Consider the following 12180-nt stretch of genomic DNA (forward strand, 5'->3'; position numbering starts at 1 on the left):
GGTGGTACAGGCACTGTTAATTTGAGGTTCCAGGGAGAAAAGTAGGCTTTTAGTAAAGTTAGGAGTCTAGCTCAGCTGGAGACCTTCTAGGAGCTGATTTGAGCCATTTGTAAAGGTGTCAGCAGCTTCTCACCTTAGAGCTGATGGCTGTTTCTTCCAGAAAAATCTCTGTGTTTATTGAGCTCACCAAGGGACAGGGTGCTCATATCTTAAAATGAAAGCTAGAAAAAGTGAGAATTTTATCTGGTTTAAATATATAAGAGGTGTGGTCACTTCATGTTTGCTTTTGACTGGTTTTATAATGTATAAATAAGCTCCCCACATCTTGGAGTAGATTATTGGCTTATAGGCAATTGGGTAAGTTTAAAAATTTGTAACATTGGTAACAAAAAGTTTGTTTAAAACTAGTAACTTGGTTGAAGTCATTCTGGACAACAACATGTGGCATGAGCAAACCTAGGGAAACAGTTTTCTACAGATACCTCAAACGGGATAATATTTTACATAATTCTTGTTCTAAAAAAATAGACTTGTAAGTAAGGACTTCAAATAATGAGGTACCGAAAGCTGCCTCATCATGCATTCATATGTAAGAACTTGTAATCAAACTCGGTGGGGTAAATTTACTCACATACTTGTCATTAAGAAAAAACATCCAGTAGGTAGAGATTGTTGCAGCTTTAGGGTTGATGAGGCTGTGGAACTTATAGGAGCATTACAGCCTAGCTTACCTGCTTCAATTGCTATTTCAAAGAATTATCATAGATTTAAAAGACTGTTTTTATACTATTTCTTTGCATCTTCATGATTGTAAAGGGTTTGCATTTGGCATGTCTGCTTGTAGTTTTGAAAACCCTTGAGGCAATAGAGGTCTTTGAAAAGTTTTGCCTCAGGGAATGGCTGATGGTCCTATATTGTGTCAGAGATTTGCTGCTGCTTCAATGTCAAAAAGTTGGGACTCAGAATCCTCAGTATTTATTGTTGCGGATGCTTTCTTAGCTGGAGTTTTTGCTCTTACAATGAGCTTCATAATTTTGGGAGTGGTTGTTACTGCAGAAAAGGATCCAAATAATTAAGTTACCAGTCATCCTAGTCAGATTGTGGCATAGAAAATTCATAAAGATAATTTATTCATCTAATATGATTTTCAAAAGTCATCAGACGTTAACTGACTAAAAATTCACCCTAAACTCACCACAGGAGGTCTTACCTAGTCCCCTCTGCAGTTAACTGAGAGATGAAGGGTTTTGTAGGGAATATAGGAGAAGCAATCAGTTAACAACAAATATTATATAGATTATGATTAATTTTTGGCTGTCTGTATTTTTGCTTTGCACTCACAACAGTCCTTTTGGTAAAAGGAGCCATTAATGTGAATTCACCTTTCTTCCTCTCTAAGTAAAGTTCTGGCATCCTATTATGTAGCCTTTGCTGTGTTAATACAGAACTGTATGATAGAATCAAGAAGGTATTTCAAAAAAAAAAAAAAAAAGGAATGTCTTAACCTGCTGAAAGATTTGTTCCTTATTTCGAACAGCAACTAAATTGATTATTGCTAAGTACGATACTTGGCCTATTGCATGTTTTAGGCAAAATTGATAATTATTATCTAATAGACAAGTTGTTAAAATTCTTTTCCCTATGCATGCTTTTTATTTCCTGCAAATTTATGCACACAGCCCATACATAATGCACTTGCTGTTTATATATGGTTCACCTATGAGAAAGCAGTATATACAATTGGATCACAAGTTCATTCTTTTGAATTTCCCCCTGCTGCAGCACAAATTATTGGATTATGTGTTGTAGCCACTGTTTTTAAATGTTGAAAAATTAAACTTTAAATTTATATACTGATAGCCAATGTATAGTTGATGGTTTCCAAATGCTTAATTGCAGTTCCTATATTAGATACTGCTAATTCTCAAATTTTGCAATTGTTTATGTAAATACAACTTAATTTGAGAGAACACACTGTCCCTTACTTTATAGGATATTTAAGAGATACTGGGTTGCCTGGATCCTGTACTAAAGGCAATGCCACAATAGATTTGTATACCAGGCATATTAAATCTCATTCTTTACCATCAAAATAGTAATGGCCTGAAACAACAATTTGATATTTCTAAAGAATGTGCACATCAAATTGTAAAGATTTGTCCTAAATGTCCTCAGTTTCTTCATATACCACATAATGGTGTTCACCCTCAAGAACTTATACCTAACAAATTATGCAAATGGATATTACTTTTATTTCTGATGTTAGAAAATTAAAATATTTATTTAAATACTAACACATTTTTCAGGCTTTCTGGTTGCAACTGCTATAACTGGAGAAACAGCTAAAAGTGTATATCCTCTTTGATATTCTTAAGAGTAAAGCTGAGCCCATATCTGATAGACAACTTACTACTAAAGACAGAGATTGTTCATAAAAGGGTCCAAAAAAAATTAGGAAGAGTTCATTTGAAATGTATAAATTGTTCAATGCCTTTATAATTATTGGTATTTCCATCTGATCATACTCCAACAAGAGTATTTTGACAGCAGGGACCTATTTTATGGGTACATTTACAAGCCTCACCTTCAAAAAATTGTTGTTTCCTACACCCAAACTGTTATTAATTTAATTTGAAAAGCACAAAAAAATAGCAGTGCAGACCTTTAGAAAAGAGCTAGAAATTATCAATACACTCTATACTAAAGAGCAAGTGTGCTTTTTAGCACAAACCCAGATACAGATGGGACTTTATTTTTATGTAATACTATTAGCAAACTTGATAACCATTATCCTGCTAATAAATTGGCTTATTTTTTTTTTAAAAAACATTACATTGTGTTTCCTAAGGTGGTTTCCTCTTTTCCTCTTCCCCATGCTAGGTTAGTTTTTACAGATGGATCTTCTAGTGGCTTTGCTTGTATGGTATCTGAAGAGATTCATGAGACCTATCAAGTAGCAGTTAAATCTGCCCAAATGGCCAAAATTATGGCTATAAAATTTGCTTTGCAGACATTTCCTGAAAAAGTATTAAATATTTATACTAATAGTGTCTATGTTGCTCAATTTTTAGCACCTTTAGAAACTGCTGGTTATATTGCACTGTGACAGCAGTTCTTGACCAATTATTGAAATTACAGACTTCAATTTGGCAAAGAAAATTCCTATATTAGTAGGGCACATTAGAGCTCATACTGCCCTTCCAGGACTTCTTTCAAGGGAAAATCGACTTGCAGATGCGTACAATCGCCCTCTTGCGGTGGTTATAGAAAAATCTAATGTGGATAAAGTAATTAGGATGCATACTAGATTTCATTAAAATGCAGGATCTTTAAGATTTCATTGCAAAATTACAAAGGATCAAGCTCTACAGATAGTCACCCAATGTTCCATGTGTGCAGAATTCATTTCTGCACCTAATTTGGGAGTTAATGCTGGCAGAGTGACTCCCAGTGATATTTGACAAATGGATGTTACACATGTTCCCCACTTTTGAGAAATTACAATTTGTGCATGTTTCAATTGATTCTTATTCAGAAAAGAAATATGCATCTGCACACATAGTGGTGAGAAATTAAAAGATGTCAAAAATCACTACTTGCAAGGCTTTGCATATATGAATGTTCCCAAGAAAATTAAAACAGATAATGGTCCTGCCTATTCCAGTAAAGGGTTTGAACAATTCTGTTCAGATTATACTATAATTCATAAGACCAGAATTCCCTATAATCCTCAAGGACAAGCCATCATCGAACATACTCATTGCACCATAAAAATGTACTTGTCTAAAACAAAAATGGGGTAGCATATCTTTCCTAATGGGCATTTATCCTTAATTTAATGTATTTAAACATTTTAACAGTAAATTTTGAAGGCTGCTCTGTGGCTGATTGACATTAGAGAGTGTGCCCAGAGCAGCAGGGAATGGTGCAATGGAAAGATCTTTTCTCTGGTCTGGGGCAAGGACCAGATCCTATTTTGACTAGGGCCCAAGGCTTTGTTTGTATTTTTCCTCAGAATGTGGAATCATTCTGTCTGGGTTCCTGAGCAATGGGTTCATCCTGTCAATCCAATAGCACTACTAATATTAATAAAGGGGATAGTCTCAATTGCTCTCAACAGAAATGTCATGTGAGACGCCTCTAAGGGAGTGAAGACCTTGCAGTGGTGATTAAGATCCCAGGATCTGTGGAACATACTGGAGAGAATCAACTGATTCTTGCCCATAGCAGATGAATTTTGACTGCAGCTGTTATTAGTGCTGTTTCAGCAGCTGCTTATATAGCTGTGGTTTTTGGGATTTCGTTCCCCACTTTATTGCCATAGCTGCACAATGGAATTTTCTAGAGAAGCGGCTAAGACCCTCACCACTTGAATTAATTTGAAATTATTCATTTAATTGGATATGCATTCAATTGAGAGTATTAAATTTGAATTAACACACGACAGTGTTACAGGAACAACTCGCTATGTTCCAAAAGGCTCCTAAGAATGGGCTAGTACCACACCCATAGGCATATTAGCCTTAAAGCAGCCTTATGTCGCTTAGGGAAAGACAAGAGCCAAGCTGTGAGTGAGCAGACTAGTAGTAAGCAACCCTGTAGCTCAAGCTCAGTTGAGCATGAATAAATTAGGCAGCCAGGGACAAGAAAGCCCAACAGGGGTGGGGGGGGGGGTACTTGCAAACCTAAGAGAACCCATGGGGGGGGGGGGGAAATAGGCATGCACTCCTCAAAGATGGATAAGACAAGTGCTGACTTCTGTGGGCACCTAGGTCTAGTGCTAATTTATACAATAATCAAAGAAATACAGAAAAACACAACCAAAAGGTGAAGGAACTGAAAATGGAAATAGAAAAAATATAGAAATCACAAAAAGAGACAACCCTGGAGATAGAAAACCTAAGAAAGAAATCAGGAGTCAAAGACACAAGAATCACCAACAGACAACAAGAGATGAAAGACAGGATTTCAGGGACAGAAGACAACACAGAAAACATTGACACAACAGTCAGAGAAAATGCAAAAATCAAATAACTCCTAACTCAAAATATCCAAGATATCCAAGACACAATGAGACCAAACCTAAGAATAACAGGTGTAGAGAAAGCGAAGATTCCCAATTAAAAGGTAAAAAAAATATCTTCAATAAAATCATGGAAGAAAACTTCATACCCTGAAGAATGAGATGAACATGAACATACAAGAAGCGTACAGAACTCCAAATAAATTGTACGAAAAAAGAAACTCCTCCCAACATATAAAACACCGAATGTTCAAAACAAAGAAAGAATGCTAAAAGATAAAAAGGACATGGAACATTTAAAAACAGACCGATCAGAATTACACCAGACTTCTCAACAGAGACTATGAAAGGTAGAAGATCCTGGACAGATATCACTCAGACCATAGGAGAACTCAAATGCCAGCCCAGGTTACTATATCCAGCAAAGCTCTAAATTACCATAGATGGAGAGACCAAGATACTCCAGGAAAATAAATAAATAAATTAGATTCCAGAGAATCAAAGAATCCTATTAAAAAATGGAGTACAGAGCTAAACAAAGAATTCTCAACTGAGGAATACCAAATGGCTAAGAAGCACCTAAAGATATATTTAACATCCCTAGTCATCAGGGAAATGCAAATCAAAACAACCCTGAGATTCCTCCTCACACCAGTCAGAATGGCAAAGATCAAAAACTCAGGGGACAACAGATCTGTTGGAGGGGTTGTAAGCTGGTACAACCACTCTGAAAATTAGTCTGGTGGTTCCTCAGAAAATTAGACATTGTACTACCTGAGGACCCAGCTATACCACTACTGGGGCATATATCCCAAAAATGTTCCAACATATAACAAGGACACATGTTCCACCATGTTCATAGCAGCCTTATTTATAATAGCCAGAAGCTGGGAAGAACCCAGATGTCCTTCAACAGAGGAATGAAAACAGAAAGTGTAGTACATTTACATAATGGAGTACTACTCAGCTATTAGAAATAACGACTTTATGAAATTCCTCGTCAAATGGATGGAACTTGAAGCAACCATCCTGAGTGAGGTAACCTAGTCACAAAAGAACACTCATTGATAAGTGGATACTAGCCCTAGAAAGCTCTGAATACCCAAGAAACAATTCACAAACCTTATGAAGCTCAAAAAGAAGGAAGGCCAAAATGTTGATGCCTCAGTCCTTCTTAGAAGGAAGAACAAAACTCTCATGGCAGAAAATGCAAGGTCAAATAGAGGAACGGGGATTGAAGAGAAGATCATTCAGAGGCTACCTCACCTGGAGATCTACCCCATATTCAGTCACCAAACCCAAGCACTATGGCCAATCCCAAGAAGTACTTAATGGCAGGAACCAGACAGATACCTCCTTGAAGGCCCTGCCAGAGTCATACAGATACAGTTCAGTATGCTTGCATTAGACTGAACACAAGGACCCCAAGGAAGGTGCTAAAGAAAGGACTGAAGAAGTTGATAGAGGTTGAAACTCCATGGGAAGAACAACATTATCAACCAACCAAACCCTTCAGAGCTCACAGGGACTAAAACACCAACCAATGTGTTTGTATGGACAGGCCCATGGCTCCAGTTACACAAGTAGCAGATAGCATTGTCTGGCATCAACAGGAGGAGAGGCATTTGGTCCAGTGAAAGTGTGTTTTTCTAGTGTAGGAAAATGGCAAGGCAATGGGGTGGAGAGGTTGAATAGGAGCAAGTGCACCTTTGTGAAGGCAAGTGGAGGGGGAAAGGGGATGGGAGCAGTATGAGGGAAGGAGATACCATTTGAAATGTAAATACAGAGAATATCCAATAAAAAATTTTAATTAAAAAATGTTTTTGGTTTAAATGTGACATATGTCTTCAGTATTATTGAGCAGTAATTCTAACAGTTTTAAATTCAAAGTAAATAATCAACCTTGGTTTAATATATTAGGTTTTGCAAACATCACTTTGATGTAATTTTAGAATTACTTTCTTCCTTAAGAATTCTATGTCTACTGGTAATTAGGTCACATTCTCCAAGCCTTTAGCAGTCACTATCTATTTCTGGACTGCCTATTTTGAATATTTCTTATAAAATGGAGCTGCAAATTAAAATGAAACTGTGCAAATTATTTTGTGGTAGTACAATATTGTAGCACATACTCTTCACAGAATTTTTCTTTTCATACTTACTTATCTAATGCCTCTGGGAAATTTGTAGCACCTATAATAATTACTCCTTCATTGGGTTTGAAACTAGAAAGAAAAAAAAAGTACCATTTCACTGAAAACTGAAATATGGCTTATATGTAACAATACCAATATACAGAACTATCCATTGCTAACCTTAGCCAATTATAAACCACTAGTTATAAATCACAAACCATCTGGTGCTTAAAACAAACCAACATAAAAGGCCAAGGTTCCTCTTTAAATTTTGAAAAGTTATTTTTAACTTTACAAATTCAAATCATTTGGTACTAGACTTCTATTTAGACAAAATGACTCACACTGACATTAAGATATTCAAGGCAACATTTCTTCCTTTTCAGTCATCAACTATATAGAACCTAGTGTGTTATCCCTTATATGTGTGTGGGGAGAGGAGTATATGAATCAGCGCTGGGGACCTAATTCAGGTAATCATATATACTATCAGCAAAAAATTCATCAGTGAGCTATACCTATACTCCATATCTTTCTTTAAACAGATCAGTTTGAACTTCAGTTTTCCACTTATAAGTACAATGAATGAATAAATGAATGAATAAATGAATGTTTTTCTTACATCAATATTGAAAGAAACATCTGACTTCTTACATTTGACTGTTATCTAAACATATAAGATTTATATGTTTATAATTTATATCTGTACAAGTTTACCAAATCTTCCATGAGAAAAATTTGCATAAAACCAAGTTTGTAAATATCAAATACTGGAAGGTACCTGATACTCTAAATTCCTAATTTTCAAAATGGTTCATCATATTTAATAAAGGCTCAATTACCCATCCATTTCAGCAAGAAGCTGATTGATAGTCTGCCTTGAATATGGATGCATTGGAGATTCAATCCTCTTCCCACCGACAGAATCTAACTCATCAATGAATATAACACAAGGAGCATTTGCTTTTGCTTCTCCTAAGAAAACAAAAAATATTCAACTTGAAAGAAATCAACACCTTTTAAACATAAAAATATTAAAACCTTTAAGACTATCGAAGAGCCAAATTTAAGAACTGGTTTTCCATTCTTCCTCTTTGCACAAATACAATAATCAGAATTGAAGCTAATAAATATAAATAAAATGAAAAACCATATCAGCAGTCCCTAGCTTCATCCAGCACATCTACCAGGCTTTATGACTATTTAGCCTATTTTAGAAAAGAATGCAGGGCCTGTAAGATAACTCAAAAGAAAATGGGCTTGCACTCAATTCCTGAACCCAAAAGAAGGTAGAAGAGAATTGACTGCCCATATTTCACACATACGAAGTAACACTGCTTAAATGAAGCATACAGCTCCATTAAGTTACCTGGAACTAAAGCCAATTATCAAGGAAAGGGTAAATAAAACATTACTGTTGCTCTAACAGACTTTACAATATACAAGAAAACATACTAAAAAGATTTCTGATCCTGCTGGCCCCTACGCCTACGAACATCTCATCGAACTCTGATCCAGAAGCATAGTAAAAAGGAACATCCGCTTCTCCTGCCACAGCCCGAGCAAGAAGCGTCTTCCCTGTTCCTGGCGGCCCAACTAAAAGAATTCCTAGAAGAAAAAGAGACAAGAATGAGGCATTACTTTTTAAATTCCTCAATGAGAACCTCTAACAAATATTAACTGCTATAACAGAAATGACAGTAACGTTCAATATTGCCTAACGTGGCAAAACAAAAACAAAACCAGAAACAAGTTTCTGATAAAGTTTCCCTTGAAATTTTTCTCTACAACTAATTTTTTTGTACCATTTAAATATTATTTAGAGCAAGAAGAGGTTGCACACCGCTTTAATCCCAGCACTAGGAAGGTAGAAGCAAATAGATCTCTGTGAGTTCAAAACCAACCTGGTTTATACTGTTAGTTTCAGGCCAGCCAGGGGGAACACTGTATAATCTATCTCAAACAAATTGGGGGAGGGGGTGTAAAATTCACACAGTAACAGGCAAGACAAGAAAAGAGTACTAAGAAAAAAAATGCAGATTCATTTATAACAACATAAAATTTATACTAAAAAAATAAGTAGCCAAATATAAATGGAAGAATCTTGATAAATTATTTCCATAAAAGACTAAAAAAAAAATTTTCTAGAGACATATGGTATAAACTAAAAAACAAAACAAAGCAAAAGCCAATATTAAACAAATAATACTAACAGGCTGAGTTAGGTAAGATTAGGGCAGCATCAGTATGGCTCTTGGCCAGGCCACCTAGGGACAAGATGCAGTTGCGCTCCCCCCCCCCCCCCGACTTTCCAAAACACCCAAGAATGTTATGAGGCTCTTAGCCAGGTTAAGTTGCCCCTGCTCTGAGAGTTTTTCAAAACACCCAGTTTTGAGAAACAAAACAAGGACAGAATTTACTGGCTGATAGCCACGAGGTCTCATGGAAAAGTCCCAAATATGCATCATCATCAACCTAAACCCCCTCATCCAATGATCAGAGGGTCACTGTAACTCACCAATGAAACACCACCACCCCATGCTGTTGCTGAAATCTGTCCTCAAAACTATATAAAAACTGTGTACTTTGAAACCTCGGGGTTGTCTCTGTCCCACTTGCAGAATGACCCCAGTACTCTAAAATCTGGCCTTAAAACGGCAGTGAGTTAGGATCATTAGAAACAGCTACCAGACACCTGCCAGTTAAGAGTCTGCCTAAGCTACTGCTGTAAGATTGTCAAAACTTAAGAGACATAACCTAGTGGAAAGATGTGAGTCATTAAAGGGTAGATTTTAGCTCCAATCCTGAGCCACATGAACAGTTGTGCCTTCAAAAGGTAGGCCGTGTCTTTTCCCTGAGCCATATGTGAAGGCATGCCTTCAAAGGACAGGCTGTGTCTAGTACACCTAGCAACCTCTCCACTCTGCTCTCTACTGTGAGATGAGGAGCTTTGTGCACTGTAATACTTAGTCTCACCTCAAACTTCAAAGGTGGATCAGGATTGTGAATTGAAACCTCTAAAACCACAAGCCTAAAATAAACCTTTAAAGACAGCAAGCAAAAACAAATTATAGCCTTTAACATAGAAATTCTATTCCTACAAATGTGTTCCCTTTTCTTTAAGTGTCTCCTGTTTTTCAGACTAACCTTGCATTTCTGGTTCACCCGCTTTACCTCCCATATGTTGGGTTTACAGGCTCAGTTTCTACCAAGTGGGGATCAAATCTTGGGCTTCATACATACTGGATAACCACTAGACATCCTGAGATATAGACCCACCTATCCCTTACAAATTTGTTCTAAGTAATAATATGACTGAAGGGCAAAATCTGGGTTAGAATGGTCATCAAACTGACATTTTTAGCAGAAAAAGAAAATCACATGTTTACATAAAAGTACAGATGCTAAAAATTACCATTTTGTCTTCATAATTACAAAGATCTTAAATACAATTTCCATAGTTCCACTTAACAAAAATCTTCAAAATTTTTCTCATATTAGCAAACAAACAAACAGAGGAGTTGGGTGTAGTTCAGTGGTATGGCACTTACCAACCATGCACAAGGTAAGTGACTTTGATCTCCAGTACAAGATCAAAATAACACAAAGATCAAAAAAAAAAATCGTTATTTAATGTGCCCCTGGATACATGCCTGACCTTGATGAGGGTGACATTACACAGATTGAGATAGAACAAATGACAAATTTTGTGTATAAACAGGGACGTTAGCAATTTTACATCTATGTAAAAGTGCTAGTTTTAACTATACAAATGCTAGAGAAAAAAATATCTTTATGTCAGGTTAGAGAGATGGCCCAGTATTTAAGAGAAATGGATTCTCTTCTCAACTACCTGGGTTCAATTCCCTGCACCTATATAGCAACTCACAACCTCCGTAACTCTAGTCCTGGGAAAATCTGATGCTCTCTTCATCCCTCTACCAGCATCTGGCATACACAGGGTAGGCAGACATATACAAAGGCAAAACACTATATACAGAAACTTTAAATTTTTTTTAATTAAAAAAAAAATCCTACTTGGTAAATATACAGCCAAGTATTTAAAGAAGCATTATTCTTATTTTAAAAGTAGTTATAGAACTTTATGTGTGGAATAATCACATATAAAAACAAAAATTAGGAATTAAATTTCAATCAGTTATAATATGATCAAATAAATTTTATAATATTACTTTATGTTTTATACCAAATCATGATAAAAGGGAGAATCTCTTACCTTTGGGAAGTTTACCTCCAAGAACAGTAAACTTCTGTGGATTTTTCAAGAATTCAACCACTTCCTGTAATTCTTGTTTGGCTTCCTCCACCTTAGACAGTGCAATTTACCAAATAATCAAATAATGGTTAGATTTTCAAAGCTTCCTCTTTGGTAATCATATACTTAATGTAGATTTGAGTGAATTTGGCAATTTTCAGTGAAAAGTATTTTTAACTTGTTTTATCCCTGTTTTCAATTACATTGCATCCTTATGCCAACAAAAGTCCTTTACTAAGTAGGGAAAACAAGTCAAATACATTGGTCAGGGTTAAACTGAAATAAGAGAAATCACAGCTTAGAGACAAAGGGCAATCTGAAAATCTAAACTGTGTAGGCTGACACATTTCTAGAAAATTTACCAAAAGTATTTCCAGAAAATATTGAAGACAGGGAGCGTTTTACTAAAATTTTTGTAATGATAAGTAAAAATAAACGTCTATTCATTCCCAGCCTCAAGAGAACAGACAAATGTTCACCAAAATGCACAGGGTACATACTCACAGTACTAGAGTCCCAAGTTACAAACAACCAAAAGTTATTTAGAATAAAAAGTATATGCTAACAGCCACATAATGCAAACTGTATAGTCCAGATATATGAACTACAACTCCACACAATATGGCTAGATCCCAACCAAGAACATCATGTTGAACAAAGAAAGGTACAAAACAAGACATTCTGTGTGCACTGCAGCTAAGAGGACAGAAAAGTAGAAGCGAAGTAAAGTGTCTGACAGAAGGGTG

The 12180-nt window shown here is 36.0% G+C and overlaps 1 protein-coding gene across 1 annotated transcript in view; it reads right to left on the bottom strand.

The window, feature by feature from the left end:
- Nucleotides 1-12180, bottom strand: part of YME1L1 (YME1 like 1 ATPase) — a 42832-nt gene that overhangs the window by 9192 nt on the left and 21460 nt on the right. The window contains exons 9-12 of the mRNA XM_080917618.1: nt 11396-11486; nt 8614-8766; nt 8001-8133; nt 7186-7248 (exon numbers count right to left, since the gene is read on the bottom strand). Of these exons, the coding sequence (XP_080773744.1) occupies nt 7186-7248; nt 8001-8133; nt 8614-8766; nt 11396-11486 (440 nt within the window). The remainder of the gene's footprint in view (nt 1-7185; nt 7249-8000; nt 8134-8613; nt 8767-11395; nt 11487-12180) is intronic.

The sequence above is a fragment of the Micromys minutus genome (assembly GCF_963924665.1).
Source record: "Micromys minutus genome assembly, chromosome: 6".
NCBI classification, from domain to species: Eukaryota; Metazoa; Chordata; class Mammalia; order Rodentia; family Muridae; genus Micromys; species Micromys minutus.